At 36.9% G+C, this 25650-nt stretch overlaps 3 protein-coding genes across 3 annotated transcripts in view; 1 reads left to right on the forward strand and 2 right to left on the reverse strand.

Moving 5' to 3' along the window:
• Window positions 1–3819, forward strand: part of jhy (junctional cadherin complex regulator) — a 28322-nt gene extending 24503 nt beyond the window's left edge. Inside the window, exon 7 of the mRNA XM_042499623.2 lies at window positions 897–3819. Coding sequence (XP_042355557.2) covers window positions 897–1097 — 201 coding nt within the window. The 3' untranslated portion in view covers window positions 1098–3819. The remainder of the gene's footprint in view (window positions 1–896) is intronic.
• A 4970-nt stretch (window positions 3820–8789) lies between these two features.
• Window positions 8790–11200, reverse strand: bsx (brain specific homeobox). The gene is made up of 3 exons (XM_042498673.2): window positions 10900–11200; window positions 10049–10239; window positions 8790–9255 (listed from the first exon to the last, which is right to left on the reverse strand). Exons 1-3 carry the CDS (start codon window positions 11141–11143, stop codon window positions 9013–9015), a joined length of 678 nt encoding a protein of 225 aa, XP_042354607.1. The 5' UTR covers window positions 11144–11200; the 3' UTR covers window positions 8790–9012.
• Window positions 11201–16065: 4865 nt separating this feature from the next.
• Window positions 16066–23216, reverse strand: lim2.1 (lens intrinsic membrane protein 2.1). Its single transcript, XM_088088376.1, has 5 exons — window positions 23061–23216; window positions 20996–21177; window positions 18836–18985; window positions 18465–18599; window positions 16066–16281 (listed from the first exon to the last, which is right to left on the reverse strand). The coding sequence occupies exons 2-5, from the start codon at window positions 21168–21170 to the stop codon at window positions 16220–16222; spliced, it is 522 nt and encodes a 173-aa protein (XP_087944502.1). The 5' UTR covers window positions 21171–21177; window positions 23061–23216; the 3' UTR covers window positions 16066–16219.
• Window positions 23217–25650: the final 2434 nt, after the last annotated feature.

The following is a 25650-nucleotide window of genomic DNA, read 5'->3' on the forward strand; positions in this document are numbered from 1 at the left end:
GAAATTTCACCAGGATATTCTATATAACGGTGAGTGCACTACTTACTTTTAGCTTTTCAGGCTGACAAATACACAGTAGAAACCCACAACATGTTAAGAAAAGTACCATTCTCACATACATTATCTTTATTAAACAAAGAAATGTAACTGTATGCCTTTTAAATTCAACTTTCTTGCAGTCGCAGAATACTCACAAGGCTGAATTGCCTCAGAAATTCATCATAACACACTTCATTCAAGCTCGACAGAAACAACATAAAACTCACTCAAACCGTCTTGGTTATTCTTGCTAGTAATTAGTTAGCAAGTCCACTGTTCCAGCAATCACCAGCTCTGGTCTGGTCAAAATAAATCCGTAATTCTCCAAGTACGATGTAAAAAACATGCCATTATTCCCAATGGTATCTCTCTGCCTGCTAGTCGCAGGCTGTTAACAGATCTATAACTTCTCCCTCCACCACTAGGTGTCACTGTGTCTTTCAGCTCCACTGCCTGTTCCACCAGTTGAGACCAGAGACTGAGCTCTTGTGGTACATGCTGTGCACTACATACAATGAGTTTAATAGAAAGAGGAGCGCCTGTATTTATGACAGTATTGAAAAAGATACCTTTGGGATTTCTAAATACTCCGGGTTACCGTATTAACTTATGCATTAATTCATTATTCAACATTAAGTACACAGTATTAGAAAAATAATGTTTTGCTCACCAGCTGTGTGTTACCTTTGATCCAGGACCAACAGTGTTATGCTTAATGAAACCAGATAAGTCACTAATAGCTTTGCTTGGGCGGTATTGTGGTATTATTATTATAGATTTGCTGTATATGTAAGTCAATGTAATCTCTTTCTCCCTCTCTCTTACTCTCTTTCTGTCTTTCTTTCTTTAAATCTTAGGCCTTGGAATATGCTAAGACTATCGCTAAACCCCCAGTACAGTCTCAACCAAAACAGAGACAGAAAGACCAATCCGAGGACTTCATTGAGCACACTCCATACACAGAGGATTTGGGCAACTCCCAGCTGGAGATCCTCAGAAAACGGCATGAAAAAGAAAAGCAGGCTGTGGCACACTTAAGAAAAGTACACGCTGTCTGAGGCACCGTGCTATTTGCGTCAAAAGTCTGCGTAACCAATGTTCTCATAGATATTTGTACTGCAAAATGTAGGACACAACATGCTGCCTCATTAAATTTGCTAGTCCTCGTGTCACATTGACCTTCATTACCACATACATGTTCACATATTTTTCAAAATAATTACCAAAGGATAGATATACTCTCAGTCAGAATCTGTGTTACTTTTAACATTGTGTGTCAGCAGGTCAGATTTAACAAGAAATTAATTTGAATACGTATTTTCGCTATTTGATTTAACCCAAAAAAGATGCCAGAGAATAGGACTACAATGGTCATTTTAAAGCTTGGATTTGGGATTTGTGCTTGGCAGATACTGGAGCCATAAAATATCAGAACTGCCAACAACATACTACAAAAAGACAAATTAACCACTGAGACCTAAACTTCTTGAGGTTTATTTTTTTTACTCAGTTTTTATTGGCTTTTACTGTATCTAAACACTCTGAAATTGGAATCACTGCTAAACTGTTTCTACTGTGTAAATCTCGATTACAGTTCTTCAGTGTTGCAATGTTTGTATCATTATTTCCACCATAGGATTTGATCATTGTTTTATTCAGTCTGTTGATTTTTGTAGCAGCATGGTAACACAAAGGCTGTGTTCACACTACCAGTAGGCAGGTTTCCATTAACCCTCAAACTGCGCAAACTGAAATTGTTAATATAAAATATGCCTTATGGAAACGTCAATTTTGAGAAAAAAAAAATCCCATTCAATGCAAGAAAGTTTTTATGCTCACATGAGGTGGTATTTCAGGCAATTTGAAAAAGCCATATTTCACAAAACTGCAATGGAAACACTTTTTTGGCTTTTATAGGTCACATGATGCTATGGCTATGTGCTTGTCAGTAGGAACTGGCTTCCTCATGATGCAGCAGGAGCTATCATCTGGTGGTTCTGAATCCACAACTCCTATGTGAAATCATTGACTACCACCTCCCAGAAATCCCTCATACATGGCCGCTCCCACGTATAAGGGGCTTGCCTTTCCATTATCTCTCGCACATCACGTCTACGTTGGTGGCTGCAGTAGAAATGACATGGTGTTTTTAACATCCATTGGCGTGCTTTTTAGAATGTTATCGTGAGAGGAGAAGTCGCAGAGCATCCCTCAATGCAAATACGCAAATCTGTAATAGAAAACTGACAAAGCAACAACGTGGCTAGATACATTGTCGCCAAGTCATCAATAAAAATTTTAAAAAGCACTTGATGGAGCAGTTATGTCGTCATGATGTCTGCTTCTTGGAACAAAGTACCTTGCTTCAACAGGAGTGTTTTAGAAGAATGTGCTAGCCTTACATTACATTACATTTCTCCATCCCATTGCATCATCAGCTGTTTTCGAACCTGTAGTTCAGTTCTTTTGGTCCAGTCCAAGGGGGAAAAAGTGCATTGTTGCATTTTAGTTCTGGTTCGGTTCATGTTCACACAGACTTTTTACAAATGAACCAAGAGGAGGAAACATGAGGTTCTACTGACTGACTAACTCGCTGATTGGACAGTTTCGGTGTTTTGGCAGCCTGCATCATCAGGACCCATGTGGGGAAATTAAACTCAGCTGACTGACAGAAGTTCATGCAGCACTTTAATGCTTATGACATGTTTATATTTATGTTCTTTAGTGTTGCAAAGAGCTCACAGAGAAATGATGAAACTATTGTTAGACTGCAAATCGATCATGTTATCAGGGCCGCTGTGGGTGCACAATAGTAATTGCAACATTCTTCTGCTCACACATTACAGAAGAAAAATCACACAACTTATATGTTCCACTGCAGAAGAAATATAGAGCAGGCATTTTTCAGCAGCAGCTGGAGGATCTACAGAGACACACATCCGCATCACCAGCTGCTAGGTCAATAATCAGGTCAATAATGATGGCTTCTGTTCTGAACCAGTTCTACGGTAATACTGATGACAGAAAGACCAGCTGTGACGTTCCTGTCCTATTGTTGAACGCCGGTATTTTTAGTAAGCTTAAGTTTTGAAAGACTTTGCTCAGCAGAGGCATCTCACTGTAATAATAACTAACGATGCCCGTAGCAGTGGCGCTGGCCTTTATCAGGATTAATCATGAGATCGCAGAGAGAGATTTCATGATGAGCAAATGGATTTATTATTGGTTCAGCTGTAAAAATCCCGCTAAATTACATGTTGCTTATCATGAAATCCTGTGGTTGAACCGCACCAGGGTTCACTTGGAAGGGAACCGAGACCCCTGTTTTCAAACAGACCAGAGTTCACTTGTTTGGTCCGCACCAGAATTTGAACGAGCTTTCACACCAATCCAAACGTACAGGACTGTCCAATGAAACAAACCAGGGTACATAAACTTAAGCCCCTATTTTTAGCTCCTTTGTCAAGTTGTCATCCCAGTCTTGAAATATATAGAAGAGTAGAGCCTTCCTACCTCCATCTTGGTGACCTGCCCATCGACCTTGTTGTGCACACACCTCATCATCTGTCATTACACCACCGAGAGGGGTATATGTGGAGAGAAAGAGAATGAAAATAAATAAATAACCAAATCTGTGTTAAAATCAGCTTGAGGAGAGCTTGTAAACATCAGCTCATGGAGGTTGCATTGAAATTCACTGTGATGCTTTGAAACTCTATTCAGTTAAAATGAACATGAGTTGAAGGTAATTAACGTTCTAATGATGTGATTACTGTAATTTAACTTTTGGCAAGAGACTTTAATAAATACAGCTGTTTGAAAGAGAAATTTGTGGATGTTTTCACAGCAATATAATAAGACTGGTATTATATTAGGGATTATCATACATTACATATTGTAAAAAAGGGTTTTACTTATTTCATATAAAAAAGGAAGTTTTCCATGTGAAAGAAGTTTATTTTAAAGGTAATTTCTTAAATGTGTATCACTGAATTTGTGCTCATTTAAAGGAAATGTAATAAGGGGCTCAATCACTTTAACCCTTTAAAACAACCCCGAGCGACGTTAGTTGATGCCTCTCACAAGTGTTTGGGAGTGATTTCATACAAAAAAATGGAGAAAAGGAAAACTTGAGAAACTTGGTAAAAAATGTTCCAAGTATGTTGCACAAGTGTAGATGCACAAGTGTAGATTTCTGTGTTTTCCTGGCACAAAAGAAAGCTATATATATATATAAACAACCAAACAACAATATAAAAACATTGTTATTGGCTATTGGCTATTTGGGGCACCAAATATGCTACAACCGTGCTACACGTACCTCCCGTTGGCCGCCGTGCTGATCCTAATGAAAGACTCGTTTGTGCTGTCGCTGCCACACAGGTGGCTGATGTTGATCCGCAGGAAGAAGCGTGCAGCAACCAACTTCTCAGCAGGTGTCGGCGTCCTCGTGCAGAAACTGGTTGTAGTGGCCAGGGCGCTCTTTTTTCCCTCTTTTTCTTCCCAGCGTCATTCCTGCGTAAAACTGCCGCAGCTCGCGTCGGCTAATGCGCCACGATAAAGCTCTTGATGCAAGTCTAGCACAGTTTTAACTCACTGTCCAGCGGCTGAGCCCAAACTTGGTCAGGCTACTAACTGACAAAACTAAGAGTGTCAGTTCTCCTTCTTGTCTTGTCGCGGTCAAAGTGCTCCTTCATTTAGCAACACCTGTCACTGAATGAATGGTTCCTACCAATACTGACACAGGACAAAACAGTGACCCCTACAGGACAGGTAAGCATCCTACACACATGTTACAACAGGAGTGGCTCTTATACATGTCAAGCTACTCAGCAAGGGGGATAAATGACACTCCAAAGTTAGGCGAAAGTTTCGCAAGGAAAAACAGCACAGAGGTTGCTTGGACTCTGACCTCAAGATGTCTAAAAAATGGAAATTGGGTTCTGTGAGTCTCCCCTGTACAGAAATGTCATCTTTATGCAAGTCCTATGTATTTATTTTTTGCATCCAATAGATTTATTATTATTATTATTATTATTATTATTATTATTATTATTATTATTATTAGGATGATAATAACAATAATACATATTTCCTTTTTTGTTTATTGCATGTTGTATTTAAATAATTCTCCATATTGGGGTCCCTAAACATTTTTAATATTATTGCCACCTACAAGTTGTATGAATCAGAGAAAGCAACTAACCATTTGAAACTTGAGCAAATACGCTTGATTTCATTGAAAACAGGAAAAAAGCCCAAAAATACTGACCAAAAAGTGGCAAGAAATTTTACAAAAAGCTAGAAAAACAGACAAAGAACACAAAGGGAAAAAATCAAAATCAAAAACAAATATATATATATATATATATATATATATATATATATATATATATATATATATATATATGTGTGTGTGTGTGTGTGTGTGTGTGTGTGTGTGTGTGTATACTGTATGTTTATCTATCTATCTATCTATCTATCTATCTATCTATATACTGTATATGTATACACACATCATAATTGCTTATTCAAAATTATGTTCCCGAATGATTGTAATTCAGTCTTGTTTGTCTTTTGTCTGTTTTTGTTTTGTTTTGTTGTTGTTTTTACTTAAAAAAATCCCAACTTTTTAAAAACCAATTTTCATGTAATTTTACTGCACTTTTTTCCTCGGTTGCTTGTAAGAAATCACGCCAATTTGCTCAGGTTTCAAAGAGTTAAACAGTGTCTCTGAGACTTCGTGTCACTGGTAAGGAAGGGGTGAACATCACTGAGGACTTGTTGGATGTTGTATGTCAACAGTGACATCGAGTAATTATAAAATCATCAGCAGTCTTTTTCATTTTCATACACTCCACTTCCAGCTCTCTCAGACCACTGTCTCCTCTCACCCCATTACACCTGTTCACACTGTTTCACCTGGAATAATCCACACAGCTTTTGTTTTTGTTTTTGTTTTTTTTCATTTCTTCTACAGCGCAGAAAATCCTCCTCAAATAAAAGATGACACTTTGAAGCTCCCCTGATTTGGCCCCCAGCGCTGCGTTTTGTAGCCATATTCTAAGTAGTAACTCCTCCCCGACACAAAACACTCTCAAGCAGCTCATTTTACTAATTGTACCCTCAGATCATTATCAAAGCACTATTTACCTCTGTGCAATATTTTAATTAGATTATAGTCTCTATTTAACCCATCATGGACTCTTTGAAGCTCTGTGTTTTTAGTGTTAAGTCCTCAGATGCGTGGTTGCGAACAAATGATGGAGGCCTTTTTAATTTAATGAGAAACGCTGCCCTTCCAGACTCAGTCTCTTTGCATCTTTTTAGGTCCCACCTACTCGTTTTTTTCGCCATTGAAATCCAGTTAATTGAAGGAGTCTTTCGCCGCTACACATGAAGGGGGACAAATTAGCATCCCTTTCTGCCCATTGGGAAGCTGAGGCAGACGTTGGTGCTTTGATGTGAGAAGCACGCTTTCAGTAGGCGGCAGGCTTCCTGAAAATGAGCTGATGGCCTGCTATTAGGTCCAAATGCAGATGCGTCCATGTGTTGCAAAACGCTTAATCTTTTAATTGATCACCTTCTGCATGGCCTGTTCTCCACACAGTTTCCCCCCAGCCGCCTGTTAATCACAATCACATTTTGAAGATGACATTCAGCAAGAGAGAGGATTACATTTTATTGTGCAAATAATTTAGAGAGGCAGTTTATGGTCAAACATTTAAAAACATGTAATAAGATTCTGAAATGCGTGTGTTTGTTTTATCAAATTAATAATCAGTAAATATTTTACTGCCCCCTCATCCTTAATTATATCACAGAAATGATTGGGAAATCTTTTTTTTAAGTTACACAGTCTCACAGCAGCTGTGTCTGTGGACCAGAGAAAACACACTCTTATGTGGCAAGGATGATTTAATGGAAGTCGATATGCTGCAGCATGGACTGATGCTATATGACTTTATCTGTAAATTAACACTGAAATAGGGAAAACTTTTTTTTTTTCATTCACCATATTGATCTATACGCAGGCACCACTACACTGCTGCAGTAAATTCCTGCCCCAAAAGATAAACTTACCAAATAAGACAAACACAACTTTTTCAGAATTTAAAAATGCTAAAGTATGTTTAAAAGGAATCATTTTCTTTGATTGTTTTTTGTTATGTTTTGCTCCAGTCATTTCATGAACAATACTCAGAGGGTTGTTGTCTCTAAACATTAGCAAAATTACACGTGTCAATATACGAATTTGGACTACGGCTGATTTAAGAAAAAAAAGTTAAATATGAATAAAGCCTGCACCTTTTTAATTTTTTTTTTTGTTGATTTTGTTATAAATATTTTATTTGCTATTATATTTCTTGTCCTGTTTAATTCCCATATATTTTCAGGCCAATTAGATACTCATATTTTATTCATTAGGCTAACAGTGTTGACCTGAGTCAAAATAAAAGACGAAGGAACATTTTCTTGCAGTGGGACTAAATATTTTTTCATGAATGGAATAATTCTCTGAGTTTTCAGAGACAGTTTACTCGCAGAAACACATCACTTCCATAGGCAGAGGACAGACAGCATATCTGCATCACCATAATCCTGCTGTGTTGATTTTATTCTGAAAAAGTTAGACATTTCTTCTGATGGTCGGAACATGCACTGAGGAGAATTCTGTTTTTTGACTGTTGTCATGATTGGTTTTTATTGAGAACATCAGTCCATCAAGCCTTTAGCACATGCTGCATTATTGCATGCACGAGCAATGTGCTGCACATCTGAGCGTTCACTGCACCGATGCAAACATATTTTCATCACTTTCTCTCTCTCTCTCTATCTTCTTGACAACAAAAACAAAAGGATTCATTCTCACCTGAGCAACATTTAATGAAAAATATTCTTATAACGGGATAGTTTAGTGTGAAAATAAACTGATCACTTTCGGGGGATTACCTTCAGTTAGGAATTCACAGAAACCATCTGATGCACGCGCTGTCTGGTGCAAGCGCCTGAGAGCTGCTGTCATTTCTTGCTGTCTGTCTGTTTGTGGACTTAAAGCACAGCGGGCTGCAGAAACCCGCACAGAGAACAAGCAGCCTCTCATTTACAACTGAGCTGCACGCTGAGGACACCAGCTACTGAAAGTGCGTCCAACAGCCGAGGACAGAGCTCACTGTGCAGCGAACACGAATATTAATTGCATATTGATGTGGCTATTTTTTAAAACGATTTTTCCAAATCATTCCTGCTCGTTTTATGTATGAAAATGTAAACAACAGGCTTTAAAAAAAGATAAAAGATGTGACAAAAAAAACGAAGCCGAGAGCCGATTCATTATTTAGCCTATTTATATATTTACAGACACAAATAGAAATGTCAGTCAAACTTGATTTACAAAATCCAAACAGTATAAACAAACGGGAAATAACAAAATATAAAAAGAAAAAAGAAAAAATAATGATATGAAAAATTTCGGTAGGGATAGAAGTGCAAAAGGATGGGTCAGCATGACGCCTGTTCCAAAGAGCTATTCATTGGGTTATTTATCATATTTTGTACATATTTTTTCGTTTTAAATGAAATAAAAAAAAAAAACATACGTGTTACATTTCAGAATAAACAATCGAATATTTCGTTATAACAATAAAAGGATAATAATGATAATAATAATAATAATAATAATAATAATAATAATAATAATAATAATAATAATAATAATAATAGTGTGATATATTCCGTTTTAAGAGCACGAAAATTGTCATAGCCTATACATAGAGGAAAGGGGCAATTGTTGAAAATTAAAGGGCCCCCTTTGCATGTTTGAATAAATATTAACATTATATTTTACAGTCTATTCTCCCTTATTTTCTTTCAAATCGTAACTTATATATTCGTAACGGCAGGAAAAGAACCCGATGTGTTTATGTACAGTGCATACAGGTTGCTGCTGATATAAAACGACCGTGCAGCCTACTATAGTAGATGATCCGGGGAGCAAATGTCATCCTCGATATCCACATCGTCGTCGTTTTCCTCCAGCATGTACGAGTCCGCCTCCAGTCCGTGTTTCAGCTCCTCCGCATTCTTGTCGTTCAGTTCGCTCTCGCTGGAGTTCTCCGCGGAGCGCTCCAGCTCTCCGGGGGTCTTACGCTCGTCCTGCGCTTTCCTCAGCTGCTTCTTGTGCTTCATCCGCCGGTTCTGGAACCACGTTTTTACCTGTGCGGTGGGGTAACGGATGAGGGATGTGAATTATAAAAGTAAAATAATAAAAATAAAAAATAACATCCTAAATAGACTATGCGCAATTAGGCCCTATTGGTTTGTAAAGCAAACAAAGGCAAAAAAGGCTAAAAATAAATAAATGGGCGAAACACGGCAAAAAAGACAAAAAGGACAAAAAAGAAAGAAAAGAAAAATCCCCAAATGTATCAATTTTTGGCCATTTTTTCCACATTTTTAAAAAAAGTTTATTTCAACAGCCTAAATGACAGAATGAGATGCCCTGTCGAATATAGATTATTTATTCATTATTAAATTCACTTTATTGGCTATTTAGTTGCAGAATAACCTGTAGAATTTAAATCATCAGCTGTTTCTTTGATGTACTTTGTGTATATTATGACATTACACTGAGTTATACAGAAACAACAATTTTTCACATATAAAACAGCAAAATTTATGTCCAATTCATTGCTCTATACAGTCCATATATTCACTTGTTGCATTTCTGTCTTCATGTTCTGTTGTATATTTATAGCCTAGACTAAATATTGTTTTAGCCATTTATTGATATATATATATGAGCGCGCGCGTGTGTGTGTGTGTGTGTGTATTGTTGTTGTTGTTGCTGTTTCGATAGCCAATCTCTTTGGGGTATAATAGAGAAAAGAAAAAGACTAAACAAAGGAACAACATTCAGAAACGCACACAGCATCAGTGCATCTCCTTCCTCAACTGGTGTTTTCTGTTGGGTTTGTTTATGTGTGTGCTTGTGAGTGTGTGTGTGTACCTGAGTCTCTGAGAGGCTGAGCGCCGTGGCCAGCTCTACTCTCTCCGGCGTGGACAGGTACCGCTGGATTTCAAACCTCTTCTCCAGACCAGACAGCTGCGAGTCAGAAAAAACCGTCCGCGCCTTCCTGCGTCTGCAGTGCTTCCCCGGTAACTCCGCGTGGTGCTGGAACAAGGCCGGCATCTGCATCCCTACAGGTGGCAGGAGGCACTGGTTAGAAATTCTAACTTTACAAAAACAAAAAAGAAAAAAAAAAAGGAAAAATCAAACAAATTCAATAAACGAATGGATAGATAAAAATGGAAGCAAAAAACAAGTAAACAATAAATTACAAGTAAAACATAAATTTGTCTGAGAAACTATGTCCACGCCAACGAAATCAATAGGCATTTATAGTTAAGTGATGACTATTTACCGACATGATTTTTTTTTCAGATTATTTAAAAAATAATCAGAGCTACAGAATTTCAAACGCTGGTCATGAATTAAGATGAAAATAAGTAAAAGTTGAAATTTTTTAGAACTCAGTTGTCCTGAAATAAACAAATAAATAAATAAAAACAACAATTGACTGACCTAACTGAATAAACTGCTAGTTGCTGTTATTTCTTGAGCTGCTCAGCCACTGAACATGAGAGATCAACTAACTTTCAATTTCCACCTGTATTTTATAAGTGATGGAACACATTTCAACGATCTCTGCAAAGGTTGTTGCATCCCCATACTTATTTATAAAGTTGTGTAAATCCACAATTTCATATTTTATGCATGGCTACTTTTTGTCCAGTTCAAACTGTACATCTGACAGAAGTTTCCTTGTTGCTGAAGGCCTCTCAGACTCTCTTGCTTACCAGAAGTGAAGAAGTACTGGTGATGCTCCGGCTTGTGGAGAGGATGGTGTGAGTGCGGCGCCAGTATCGGGGTTGGCATCAGTGGGTATCCATACTCCAGGATGGGCATCCGGGAGGCCAGGGAGCTACAGAACGGCGAGGGGATGACCTCTCTTAGCGGCTTGGGTTTGTGCAATAAGATGTCCTCAATGAAAAACGACGTCGACCTCTGCGTGGGTGCCGCGGACGCGTAGTTCATACTCATGATGTTATTATTTTATTTTATTTATTTTTTAATCCCTGCCTTTAGACCTGCATCAGCATCTGCCTCCTCTCCCCAACTGTCCCAAGGCTTAAATGCAGCCCCTGAGTGTGATCAGTGAATAACACTACGTCGAGCATTACATAGATATCAGTGGGAGGGCAGATTTCCAACAAGCATTTATTCAGAGAGAGTAGCGGATTGGGGAAATTGATTCACGCTCCAGCCAATTAGAGCTCCAGATGGGCGGGGCCGGGAATCTAAGGGGCCTGCTCTTTGTTCTGGTTGGCTGAGACGCGTGCGGAGCTGGTGAAGAAAGCAAAGCAAGTCTAGAAACGCAGCGCACCTATGACCGCATGATAGTTCATGTAATGGCAACTGAAAATCCAACGAGAATCACCGCGTTGCTCTTGTGGTCGCCTAGCAACCGTGTTGTTTTTTTCTCCAGGTTTGCGCTGCAGAATAACATTTCCGAGGAAAATTAGCCTGCTAAATGTTAATTATGAATACCAAGCAGAAGTACTCTACCTGCTAGCTCTTATGGAATCCATACAATGAGCCTGCAATATGTTGCTTATTAGGTGGCCTTTTAAACAGGAAGTCTACGCTATAATTCATAGGCTAATTGGCCGAGCGCTCTCCATGATGCTGAAAAATCTGTTTCTATTCCATGTCAGTATGCCTGCTAATTGAAATGCTTTATATTTCATTGAGTTATCATCAGTTGGTAATGGAGGATGAAATAGACTGGAATATTATGGTTATAGTTTATAGTCATCTTTAGTATATTCAGTGGTAAGTTAAAAGTGTCTTTCTCCTATAGAAAAAATATATTTTGAAATGTGTTGATGTGAAAATGAAGTTAGTATAATCTGGCTGTCCTTTCTGCCCTATTCCCTGTAGCCTATGCTATAAATGATAGGCTAGTTAGCTGTGGCTGTCCGGCGCTATCCATGGTTCTGAAATATTCTAGTCTTAGCTATGGTGAATTTTGTTTTTACAGTTTTACTTATCTGGAAGGGTCATCTATTTTCTAGTCCACATTGGTATGCATATTGGTGATGAAACTTTTTATAGCCCAGGAGCTATTCTTGGTTGAAACATTTTAATATTCCAACAGTAGTTTAAAATTATCTTTAGCATAGTCAGTGGTGAGTTAATAATGGCTTTTTCCTATAGAAAAATAAAGCTTTCATGTGTCGGTTTGGAAAATGAGTTTATGTTGTTTGGCTGTCTGAGCCTTATAGACTATATTATAACTTGTAGGCTAGTAAGTTGAAGTAGGCGAGAGATCTCCATGGTGCTGAAAATCTCAGTTTATTGTGGCATTTTTGCAGTTTTACTGATTTAGAAGGGAGATCTTATTTCTATTCCTAGCCAGTATTCCTTTTGGTGACTTAAATAAATATTATTTAGCCTAGTGGAGCCTGTCTTTGGTTATAGTCTATGACCATCTTTTAGTGGTTTTCTCTTGAAGAAAAAAAAGCTCTTGATATATTTAATTGTGAGGAATAAGTTATCATATTTAGCTGTCCATCCTGCACTCTTCCGTTTAGTACTTTAAAGACTATGAAATAACTCACAAGCTAGTTAGTTGTAGCCATTGAGTTCTCTCAATGGTTCCGACAAATTCTTTTTATTGCTATGGAAGCATTGTCCCTGTTTACTTACTTAAGAATATCTCAATTCTATCCTGAGTCTGCATGCATATTGATGACTTGAAGTGTATATTTTATAGCCTATGAGCCTATCCTTGGTTGCAACATTTGAATATTCCAATGGAAGTTGAATTTTTTGCATATTAAAATGTGAGATAAGGGTAATTTTCTCCTATAGAGAAAATAAGGTTTTTGATATGTGTCTGTTGAAAATAAGTTCATATAATCTGGCTGTCTGCCCTGCAATGTTCCCTGCAGCACGGTATAGCCTATGTTATAACTGATAGGCTAGTTAGCTTTCCATGGTGCTGAAAAATTCAGTTTACTGATGTGGTAGCATTTTTTTATTGTTTTACTTATGTAGAAAAGACATCTAATATATATTCCAAGTACGTCTATTGATGACTTAAAAATTATGTGTATATATATATATATATATATATATATATATATATATATATATATATATATATATATATATATATATATATATATATATATATATATATATATACATATAGCTTAGAAGGGCCTTCCCTGGGTTAAAACATTTCAAGATTCCAACTTGTAGTCACCTTTTGCATATGCAGTAGTTATTAGAAAGTGGTTTTGTTTGTTTGCCGTATGTCCTGCACTGTTTAGTATTTTATGGCCATACAATAACTGATAGGCTAGTTAGGTGTAGCCGTCAGGCGCTCTCCATGCTTCTGGTTTATTGATATGATCGCATCTTCATTGTTTTACTTAAGCCAGTATTTCTACTGGTGACTTAAATGAACTATTCTATAGCCTATTAAATCCTATCCTTTGTTAAAATATTTGAATATTCCTACAGTAGTGTATCATAATCTAGTGGTGATTATTATTTGTGGAAATACACATAATTTGATATATTTTTTAAATAAGTTTATGCAATTTGGCTGTGTGTCCTTCACTTCCCTAGCCTACAATGTGACAAAATTTCCCATAAAATTATGACAAACTACTGGCAGCTGTAGCTGCCAGCATCCTACCGTCATTTTACAGTGACAGCACTGTAAATTACTTCAGCATTTAATACATTTATTATTATATATTTATCATGGTGTTCTTCAGTAGTGTGTGTGTGTGTGGGGGGGGTTACAGTGTATAACACTGGCTCCCAAAAAGCATCACTATTTACAGTGTTTTAATGTATTTTGAAAAAAAAAAAACAACAAAAAAAACCCACATTGTTGTGGCCGTGAAGGCTTGACCGTGATTTTCTATTATATCCATCCATACAAAATGCATTAACCTGAGCAAAAAAATATACAAAACAATTTTAACTGTTTTCTATATTTCTATGGTGACTCCCTATAGGCCTAAACTACTGATGCCAGTGACGGACTTTCACATGAAACTTTAAATTGACTTATTCTGAAACATGAACATGCGATCACATAGTGTTTTTAATTGTCGGGTAAATTCACTCGGGTAACTCCTGCACTTCTCTTCCCTTCATGTTAGTAGTTTTTGAATGAAGTGATGTCGCCTGTGTCACAGGAGGATTATTCTGCTACAGGTCTGTCTAGTAATTCCGCTCAAATTGGCTGTAATTGTCGGTATTAAAATCTGGGAGAGTACAAGTGCCGCTCCTGTGCCCATTTGCGGAAGAAAGCTGTGCCTATAATTTGTTGATATGGTGTTGTCATCACATTTCCAATCAGGCCGGTTAATGTGGAAGTGTCTTAATGTAGGCAGAATTCACGCTGCAATGCTATTAGGCAATTAAGGGAGATGTTAGAGCGGAAGTTGTAATCCTTGGGCTGGAGGACAGGATTTCCATTTGATCAGATGGAGGGAGAACAAATTAATTACTAGGAATCGGTTACGATGGCAAAGTGCTGTTCGGCTGCATTAGTTTGCATAGGGTTGTGTTAAATGGACGCGTGCGCTCAAAATGTAAATTAGTTGGATGGTTGCAAATCAGACACCTTTTGGCATGTAGGGGACCGCAGCTCTGCCTGAAGACGACTCAGTAATAACATCCAAACCATGGCTAAAGCTGCTGCAAAATGATGTCATTACATATTTCCTCATATGAGCTATCAATATATCAAGTTATCAGCCAGAGAAATAATTCAAGAAATAAAATTAGTTTTGTAGTCACAACTATATAACAGATACGGTGTTTTTCTTTTAAATAAATAAATAAAGAAATAAGGCAAATTTGCAGAATAGCAGCAGAGTATAAAGGAACCTTTTAAAGACCAAAGCAGATAGAGGTAACCCTGCTGCACTTGGCTGTGCGTCAAACCCTTTCATGCAGCGCACCAGGATAACAAGTTGCTTTTAGGGGAAAATTAGAAAGTAAATGAAACAAATGGCAATGAAATCGTCTTAAGGGTCAGTTCTTGAGGCGCAGTTAAGCGGCTTTTTGTGGCCATTTCATTAAGTAAAAATTTCGAGCCGGTCAGGTGGTGCGTCACTCCGTTAAGTGGCGCGTTTGGATAAGAGGTTTGCTGCAGTGCACTGGTTACACTGGGCTGATATTTTCAGAGCAGCCGTGCTGCTCATAGTGAACGACAGAGCAAAGGAATAGAGGGATGGAGAGGAGGGCAAACCACCTATATGTATTTGGGAGGCGCAAAATTAATAATAATCAGTACCACGTCATACTTTCTTCATAGCATTTCTATACACATAGTTTAGATTAGCCTACACTTAAAACAATTAGTTTTTGATATTTTATATCTTTAGAATATGTTAGAATATGATGCCCCCCCCCTTCCCCCACCCCCTTCATTTTAAAATATTGTGTTTTTAGTGATTTTTGAGAAACATAAGCATATGTATCGGCCAAACAAAATGAGGGATTCAAAAATATATATAAACCTGCGCAAGCATGTTGGTCTAACATTTACTGAACCATACTTTTGCTGGTACACACTAATTGATATTTTTGATATTATATTGAGATTTTTTTCAGTAATAATTTAAATATATCACTTCAACTGTGGATTTTTTTTTCTCGTATTTTATTCTCCAGAATGGCCCGGTGTAATGTGCGTAATAATGGATGATCTATAAGTATATAGTTTTCATGGGCATGTGACTGTATGTCTTTTGCTATATATATCATTTGCCTACAATCTTTTGGAAAAGTTGTAGTTTTTTATTAGACGTCACTAGACACAGACTGGTTTTTTTCAGTGCAGAGTAATGATAATTTATAACAGTCCATGGTTATCGAAAAAAAGTGATCAAAATGTGCACAGTGTCTGTGGATGAAAATTAAGAGTCACATTCTCCCCAATCTTTTTATTGAAAGCATTCAAACTCTGATGATCCAGACATAAGCTCCGCATCCGCGCTGCTGCTGAGAATCTCCATACAGTCTCGATGCGGCTCTCATGATCATAATCCACATGTCTTATTTCTGGATGATGGTAGAAGTCTTCTAATGAGAGTTAGCGCCCCTGGGGCATTCATGCATCCGATAGGCACACAAATAGAATATTCCTGCAAAGAAAGAGAGAGCTTTGTTTTCCACTAAGGAAACTATTAAATATATATTTCCATTAGTTTTCCACTAGGAAATGTAAACGTCATGCATCTTAAAGTTACTTATTAAAATTTGCAATTGATAAAGGGAGAACTGTTGTGTGTTTTAGTGAATTTGTGGGAGCATAGATGCTTATTTTTAAACATGCAGTTTTAATTTTGTTGTCAAATGACACAATATGCATGCAATTTGCGCAACTATGTGCGATTCATGTCATGCAAATTCAACAGCTGCGCCAAAAATGAAGGGAAACTGTAATTTTGGGTCATTTTTAGTTACTTGGAAATGAGTGTTTTACTTGATAAACAAGAAAATCAAATTGGTAAACTGGCTTTTTAATATCACTCTGAGAAAACTACATTGAATTGAATACTTTATATTCCTTGTATGTGAGTTTGTCAAGCAGCTTTGTTTTTGTTTACACCCAAACTAAATAATGTGGACACATATTTAAGGTCCTCTGTTATTCTAGTTCTATTTGCTATACACTTCACACAGTACATGTGTTGTATAATACAAAAAAATCTAAAGAAATGTTCTTGTTGTTTTCCAAATGTTCTTGTTGTTTTCTACTAAAATTTTGTGGATATTTTCAGTTTTTGTAAAACAGTTTCACATCCTGGTATTTTTAGTATATGGATGCTGTTTACCTCTAAACCATTTTCATATTCAGTATAGTGAAAGGCCCTCTGAACAGCAGGTACTGCACAGCATGGTGGAGGATTCAGAGATGAGCACTTACTACAAGCATCACTTACTGATAATGTCACATCATTGATTCTGCTGCTTGACCGGTGTATGGTTTGACTGTTTCCTGCTTAAAAAGTCAGTCGTTGCTTTGTGTTATATCACACGGTCTCTGTAGTTTTTGTTTTCTTTATTACACACAGCACACGTATGAATACCATTAGTTAGGTATGCAGGCGCTAGTCGAGGCCTTGACAATATGTGGAAGTGAATATAGTTTTATCTGCCGTACTACATTTGAAGTTTTAAAATATACAGAACTGCATGATGTAATGTAAAATTAGTCATAAATCTAAGATAATATGAGCCTTTTTGATTTCATACGTGTTCTCCAAACATTGATTTCCCCTGCACTTCACTCAGTATGTTTACATAATGTCAGAAAAATTGAATTTATTGTGTTTGTCTAACTAAAACTGAACTTTTAATACATCTAAACACAACAGTCCAACTGAAATTGCACTAAGTCGAGTTTCTCAAAGTTGGACTAACAAACCTGGATAATGTTATTAGGGGTTGATTGTCTCTCTAATGTATATGCCCCAGACCGACCTGAACTCCATAGTCCCCATGCTGGGATTTGACGTCAAACACCATAAATTCGAAGAAGTAAGCTGGGAAAAACAAACGATGAATAAGAAGGAAGAAAACAAACAAAAGAAAAAACAAACTAAAAAAAAAAGAGTACGCACAAAATGCACAGTACCAAAAAGTTATCCATGTTGGCACATGCTGGCCTGTTTGCCACTTGCTAACTTGTTTGGTATGTGACGTAATCGATTCAATAGCAACCAGCTGAAAGGGGTCATATCGCCACCTACTGTGAAGGAGTCAGACATACCTTGTTTGATAAACTGATTATTTCCTGGTGCTTGTGTATTGAGACTGGGACAGTAGTCCAATTAAATTTCCTAACTGAGCTAAAACAGTAGCTTAACTGTGCATGTAAACATGCTGAATGAGTGCAGTGGTTGCTTATCCATGAACTCACTCAAGGCTTTATCTTAAAAATAACTAAACATTAAGAAGACATTTCTGAATTTTAACATTAACAGGGCAGAATTTGAATCCTGACACCTTTGGACCTTTGCGAAAGAGAGAAAACTAGGGTTGATAACAAGTAATCGATGATCAATTGATTGTTGAGAATTTAATCGAACATGTGAAATTTCAATCAATTGAGCGCTGTTAAAGTATATGCGATATGATGCTGTGAGCTTTGATTGAGGGAAAAAAACATATTTGGTATTGTTTGAAATAAGCAACATTTTTTATGGAGTTTTTAAATAATGATTAAATGATTGTTTATTTGACCAATAATCTATTAAAATAAGTGCTGACAATTTGCAACCCTGAAGGAAACTCTAAAGAGTCTGATTTATTGCATGTTTACCTGAAAAGAAGGTGAGCACCACTGACACCCAGCCGATGATGTAGGACCAGGAGAACCTCCAGTTCCCATAGCGTTTCCCATAGTAGTTAATAGTGACACCAGTGTACACTGCCATAGCTAGAAACACTAAAAAGCCTGGGCAGGAAAAAGAAAAAGAGAATGTAAAGACAAAATTCTCAGAGATTGTACAAATGGGCAACCATTACTAGTGACTGCTCATCGAAGTTGTAGTTTTCTGTTATAAAATCACTGAAATATGCTTTTTTAGGGATGCCATTTTTGCTCATGGATTCATCAATTACAGTCAAATTAAATGCAAATTACAACTCAAACCAAACCAACAAAATTCAGTATAATAGAGTTGAACTTACATGAGATGAAAAACAATATGCCTGCAGCAAAGGTTTTGTCAAATCTGTCGAAGGAGGAGTAATGGATGAAGGCCATGATGCCAATGATGATGCCAATGAAACAGGCCAAAAGAGAGAGGATCATGAGGGCACGGGTGGCGTCCAAGTGGGCTGTGGACAGGGTTAAAGGTCAATAGGAGTCACTGGGGGGGTCAGTGTAGGTCAACAGAGGTGAATGAACTGAGATGTGACCCTGTTCAGGTCATGTTACCAAGCCGATATGATGAAGAATTGAAAACATCTTTAAAAAAAACATTTAATAAATTAAATTCATCAATGTCCGATGGAAATCCAAATATATCAAGGACATCTTAAACAAAGGCAATCAAACAAACAACACAGTATAATATAGAGTTATGTTGTATTCAACACTTGCTGTTTGGGAGGCATCGATGTGTAAGTAAAGGGGCCACTATGGAAAGACAATGACAATATATATATATATATAGATATATATATAGTAAAATAAGTATCACAGCATTTCATTTCTCATAAAGAACTCTTAATACTCACAAACAAACATGAAACATGTTTACTTGCTATAATGTTCAAAAAACACTATATTTTCCACATGCTGTCACCTGAATAAAACTGTCAACATCCTTTGTCTGAAACACTCTGTTTTAGTTGAAACACTCTGTTTTAGTGCCCGTCTCTTTAAGCGCCCAAACAAATATTTTTTTAAGCTTAAACTGTTTGATTTTACTAAACTCAAGGGAATCTATTCCTTAAACAGTTTGAGCTGAACTGACTAATCAGGTTTTAGTTTTGGTCCCCATTTACTTCCTGTCAGCTACCGCATTAACAAACATTCCAACAGGAAATTCAGTTTGAATAGTTATGTTGTCAAGTTTTGAAAAGGTCTATATAGCCCGAATCACTGTTTATTTACAAAAACGTCCATGAAGAAATCCTTTGCATCACGTGCATAAAATCAAACGGTGCTGAGGAAACGCTGCCTTAACTGATTATTCTTAGCCACCTAAAAAGGCCCACAAAAAATAATCAACATCATTTTAAATATACGTCAAACTTCTAATATTTTCTTCTTTTTTTAAAACTGTGAAGTGCAGCGACAGCAAAACAAATGCAAAACAAGCTCAACAACATACAAACAGTAAAGAGAGAGCATTCCGAATATAGTGTACACCTACACCGATGTTGATTTTTTAGGTTTCTTAAATACGTTGGCTGTCCACAGTTGTACATTGCTTAGCTTCAGTGTTTGTAGGTTTGGTTTATTAAAGATGTTAGCAAAGCCACACAGTTGATAACACAAACACAGCAAAATTATCCAGTAAGAATACCATGTTTAACTAGAAATCTTAAAACTTCAGTTAAGGCAAAAAATGACAACAGAAATAACCAAATTTGCCAATTTTACATATCACAGCAACTCAAAACAGTTGCCAGGTGTCTACCTGGAAGCAACTGTTGTTTTTAGGGTGATGTCACAGTGATTTGGTCTAGAGAAGGCCATAGTTGTGACATCACAACTTCACAGAACTCCTGACAGCTTGTTTAACCATTTGAACGCAAATTGTCTTTAATTTCTTTCAGAAACATAGGGGGAAGGCTATAAAGCACTTAATAAGACATGGCCAAAAAATGACAAAAAAGAAAGAAAGAACGAAAGAAGTTACAAGAAAATTAGCTGAAAATAAGCACAAAATAATAGGAAAACAAATATATTCTCAGGAAATTTTTCCAAAAAACTGTAATTATAATGATGAGAATTATATATTTAAAACAGTTATACAGAATTATTATTTTAAGCAGACTGTGGATGTTTTTCATGCCAAATTTTAGATTTTAAAGTTTGTTGTTTTATTTAAAGAAACTAAATTAATTGACTCTGGTTCAAAAGGTTTACTTGTGAAAGGCATCTGAAAGCAGCACAACAAAATAAACTTATGCCCAGGTTTCAGAGGGTTCATGAAGATAGGTTTACTTGCTGGCATATAAAATTTTGAAAAATTCTGAATCTTCTGAATCAGTGACATCTAGCCCAGCCAATGAAATGATCTCTGCCTCAACAATGTCTCCATCCTTACAAAATGTCTGCAGACCTGACAGAAAGTTTCCCAGCCATCCACACGAACCCTCCTCAGTGACACTTACCGATGCTGTCGTTGTGTGGGAAGCATTTTCCCGGCATACAGTAGCGCCACAGGCCCTGGTGCATGTAGTTGCTGGACTGCCGATACTGCATCCAGTAATCGGTTGCTGTGGAAACGATCAGGAGGATGTTCCCCACGCCTGCACAGAACAAACCTCCGCCCATAAAGCTGTACATCCTGCACCTGCAGACACACACAAAGACAGAGGAACAGAAGGTCACTTAGCATCAGCGGTCAGCGGCAGGGCTCCCCCTTCCTCTTCTCTGTCACACACACACACACACACACACACACACACACACACACACACACACCTCAGGGAGAGAGGGTCTAAATGTCAGTAATTGGATTGTAATGAACATATTATTTCCAGTGGATTGAGCTGTGGGGTCGCCTGTGTGTGTATGCTCCACTTTGTTCTCCAGGAGATCAGTTCCAGAAGATGGGCTTTACATACACCCCCACCCCCAGTGCGCACACATGCACACACACACACACACACACACACACACACACACACACACACACATGCACACATGCACACACATGTCCAGCCTCTGTGGAGTGCAGCGATGCTTTGATACTTGATACATCTATTGCTCATTGTTCCACCTGGATGCAATATCCTGCAGCCATCCTCTCTGTCTCATTGAGAGTTGTCATGGATGTGTTTTTTTGTGTGTGTATTTTGTTATGTCTGAAACCTGAACGGGATGCTCGTTGGAGAGCTCTGTGTATTCAGTGAAGAGCTCTGTATTTCCACAGGATCACATTTCCCTCTGAGCATCCTCTTTGGCAACTCCCAGTCTTAGTTGAAAGCATATGAAAATTGTCTCAGATTCTCAGTGTCATAAAGAAAATTCTAATCATTCTATTTTTTTTAAATCAGCCGGCAGGATTGAATCTTTTTTCTAAAAAAAAAAAAAAAAAAAATACATAAGGAAGTTGTTTTCTTCCAAGCCAGGATGAAATCTCCTGAAAAGAGCAGTTAAGTAAATTTTCTTCTCAATCAGAAAAAGGCCTTGGTTGCACCTGGCACTGACCTTGGCGCTTTTCTCTAAATCACATCACTCAACCTTTTCCCCAGAAATTCTCCAACTGTCACATCAAATGTTACCTAGAAAACATCTGAGAAAACTGACCCACCAAGAAAAAGAGAATAAGGCTGACAATTCTCTGTCTCTATTTTCTTTTTAAAACCTTTTCTAGCCTTGACAGAAGACTGGCTTCTTATGTCTGTTCATGTGTCCAAGCGCTGCAGTTTCATGAACACATAAGCTATTCACACCTGTACATTTGTACATAACCCTTTGAAACCTGGAGTGATCACTTTTCTTTCACACATAATTAAAAAATGTTTAGTACATTTAGAAAAAGTTAAGGAAAAATGTCTAGGGAAAGGACAAAGTTAGGGAGAAACACTATATTTATTATTATTATAATTACATACTTAAAATTGTTTTAAGCACTCTCATTCTCATTCTTCTCAAATTTTCTTTTTTTGCTTTTTTTCCCCCCACAAATTTAAAGGTAATTTTTTTTTTGTACTTTTTACTAATTTCTTTCTTTCTTCTTTGTTTCAGAAAATTATTTAAAAACATATTTTCCAGAATTGTCATTTTTAAGCACCTTTCGTCAGGTCTTTTTTTTTTTTTTTTAACTTTCACATGTTTTTTTGTTTTGTATTTGTTGTTTTTTAGATAATTTTCTTACTAATTTCTTGATCATTTTAGGATTATTACTTCTTTCGTGGCTCATTGCCTTCTTTCCATGTTTTTGAAAAAATGAAACCGATTTATTCAGGTTTCAAAAGGTTAATTGTCTGAATGGTGTACACGTTTGTCTCTGATGAACCTATGAGACTTTTGTATAAAAAGACATTTGAACTTACAATACAGTGAGTCAAAAATCTGTGCGTCCATTTTTGAAAATAAGTATGACTAATGTTTGAAACATTACCTGTGGAGCTCTAAGAGCTGCAGCTGTGTCTCCACATCAAGAAAAAATAGCACAAAAAACCCCAACGAACCCCAACAGTCACTGGACAAAATTCCAAATCATCTTACCTTAATCAACCCCTTTTATGAAGACGTTTATGAAGACAGGGTTACCTGACAAAATACAACAAGATCCTATAATGCCAAGACAGGCGGATTCCCAGCAGGCTAATAGCAGCTAGCGTTTGACGGGGTGAATAGAGAGAAAGTGGGGCTACAACAAACACAGCACTGAGACAAAAGGCCAGGCCGCCCGCCGGCCAATCAGCACCCACCAGTTTTGTGGTTTGGGAATCTGCTGAAAAAACAGAAATGGCCAAAGCTTGGCAAGCTAAAGTAATACTGATGACTTCATGGTTTTGATTGAAAGTAGAGGGCTGAACTGGCTTTAGTGGAGGGCAAGCCGGCCATTCAATCAGAGTCTTTGGCTCCGTGGCTTCTGATTTTTGGCTTATTTCAAAAGCAAATATTGTCACAGTGTTTAAAAAGTCTTACTTAGTCTTAATATGCCTGTATGGTTTCAAGATTTTCAGTTAATGAGTGCAAGTAAATCTTTGGCAATTTGTTCCAATGAGTGTTAGTGAGTATTTTTAGTGAGTAAAAATAACCACATACATTGTGGTACACTGTGTGTACGAGTCATAGGGTACATTTAATGGTTTAATTTAGCCCAACAATCTAGAAAAAAATCCCTAAAACTGACTTCAATGAAGCATGAAAGAGGAGATGCATCTAGAGAATCAGACATGTTGAAAAATCTGAGTTTTGAGATGGCAGATATGTGGATTGCGTTTCAGTGTGATGTCACAATGTCACCTTTGAAAGTTCTATCTGACATTTTTTATTAAAATTGAGTTTCTGAGTTATTAAGGAAAGGAAAAGAAGGAAAGCAGGGAAAGGAAAAGAGAAACTGTTTTTTTAAAAAAAAAACAAAAACAAAACAAAATGTACATGTGCGTATGAACAGAAATAATAAATAATACCAAACCAAACCCATCCTGCAAAATTCTAACATGAAATGTAACCAAACCCAAGCAATAAATTTGATTTGTTTGTGTTTTCATTGTCTTTTATTTGTTTTTCTTTTTGTTTTTTTTTAAAGTATTTTTATGTACATTATTGTTGTTGCTTTCTTACTTGTAACCAATATCCAATCTAATATCACTGCTTTGTTGACTTTTCATTTGGTTATATGTATGCAGTAAATGGTGAATAAAGGTTAAAAATGAATGAATGAATCAGTCAGTGATTAGGGTTGATTTATGGCATTAAAGGAATTTTACCTGTAAAAAAAGAAAAAAAAGATATTCAGATACTTTTATTCAGTTTATAAGTTATTAACATTATGTTAAGTGTTTAATTAACTTATTTATTTATTTTAGTTATAAGCATTTTTGGGCTTTTTTTTTATTTAAAAAAAGGTTCATATAATTTATGCTATTGGGAATGCAAAAATTTTGAAACTCAGTATTTCAAAACCACTCAGAACCTCAGATAGAACCTTATGGTTCTAAGGTGGCAACTAATATTTGATGTATTCAATGTAAATGCAGTACTGTGAGCACCATGTATACCTGAGCTACATATTGCACAAGATGATTTAAACTGACCACAACCACTAGCCACACCCTCTGGCAACATCTTGTGATTTATTTTGTTGTAATTTCAGTCATGGCAAATATCTTCAAAATTCCAGCAAGACTATTTTGATTTTGTAAAAACTATTTTCAATATCAATTTTATTACTACAGAGATTCATTTAATCAATAAATGGTCAAGATAACAGCCTAAATGACCTGCACTGATCCTAACTACAAGCAGTTCTGTTCCATGGCAGTGTGGCAATAAATACTGTATCTTTAAGTTATAAAGATGCTTTAGCTGCACATGAGGTTATATCTTAATGGCCATTCCATGTAAATACTGTCATTTCCTCTGCATGCTGAACAAAATACATTGAAGGTTCTGTATAGCAAATGAGTGGTTGTGCTTTGCATCGTAAGTATCAAACAAGTTATGAGACATTTAAAGGTTAATTTAATCCAAAGTCATACACACATGCATTTGTTCACCTTCCAGATATAAAACTGAAACGGTACAGCAGTCTAAAAACTTGGGATCCATGTCATACTACTGGAATTTTAACTTAAATTTAAGAAATTTAAACACTCCCTGGAATAACTTTGAATCTCAGTTGTTTTATTATAAATATGCTTTTGACAACCTTCAGGACTTTGTGCAAAGGAGAAGAAATTCAAGAGCAGTTTGTGAGTGTTTGAAAACTAATGAGGTTGAAATGATGACAACAGCAAATGCTCAGCTGGACTGAAGTCATGTTGTAACTGATTCATGATTAATGGCTGTAAAAACTCAGATCTAAGATTGTGGTCTCTGTTACTACATTGACCTAGATTTGCTTTCTGATCAGAGAAAAAACGCAGGTGGAGAAAAAGGACGGTGAGGAGACTCAGGTGAGGAGAATAAGGTGATGAGGCAGGAGAACATGCAGGGAGCTGATTGGCTGAGAGAAACTGAGGAGCAGGAAGGACTAATGATGCTGATACAGGACAGGTGTGTAGATGATAAATGAGGGAAAGGCAGGCACACCAGAGGAAAAACACAGTTACTGAAGCCCAAAACCCAACAAAACAAAATCTTC

This window comes from Plectropomus leopardus, chromosome 15, assembly GCF_026936395.1.
Source record: "Plectropomus leopardus strain MGB_pleo_1.0 chromosome 15, ASM2693639v1, whole genome shotgun sequence".
Classification (NCBI taxonomy): Eukaryota; Metazoa; Chordata; class Actinopteri; order Perciformes; family Serranidae; genus Plectropomus; species Plectropomus leopardus.

Excerpts from the sequence above, each read along its gene's own strand:
- bsx (XM_042498673.2), bottom strand. The coding sequence starts at position 11,143 with ATGAGTATGAACTACGCGTCCGCGGCACCCACGCAGAGGTCGACGTCG. Across the intron at positions 10,240-10,899 it reads CCAGTACTTCTTCACTTCTG|GGATGCAGATGCCGGCCTTG; the intron begins GTAAGCAAGAGA and ends TGCCACCTGTAG. Across the intron at positions 9,256-10,048 it reads TCAGCCTCTCAGAGACTCAG|GTAAAAACGTGGTTCCAGAA; the intron begins GTACACACACAC and ends CCCACCGCACAG.
- lim2.1 (XM_088088376.1), bottom strand. The coding sequence starts at position 21,170 with ATGTACAGCTTTATGGGCGGAGGTTTGTTCTGTGCAGGCGTGGGGAAC. Across the intron at positions 18,600-18,835 it reads CATATTGTTTTTCATCTCAT|GCTTTTTAGTGTTTCTAGCT; the intron begins GTAAGTTCAACT and ends TTTCCTGCCCAG. Across the intron at positions 16,282-18,464 it reads GGTGCTCACCTTCTTTTCAG|GAATATTCTATTTGTGTGCC; the intron begins GTAAACATGCAA and ends CTTTCTTTGCAG.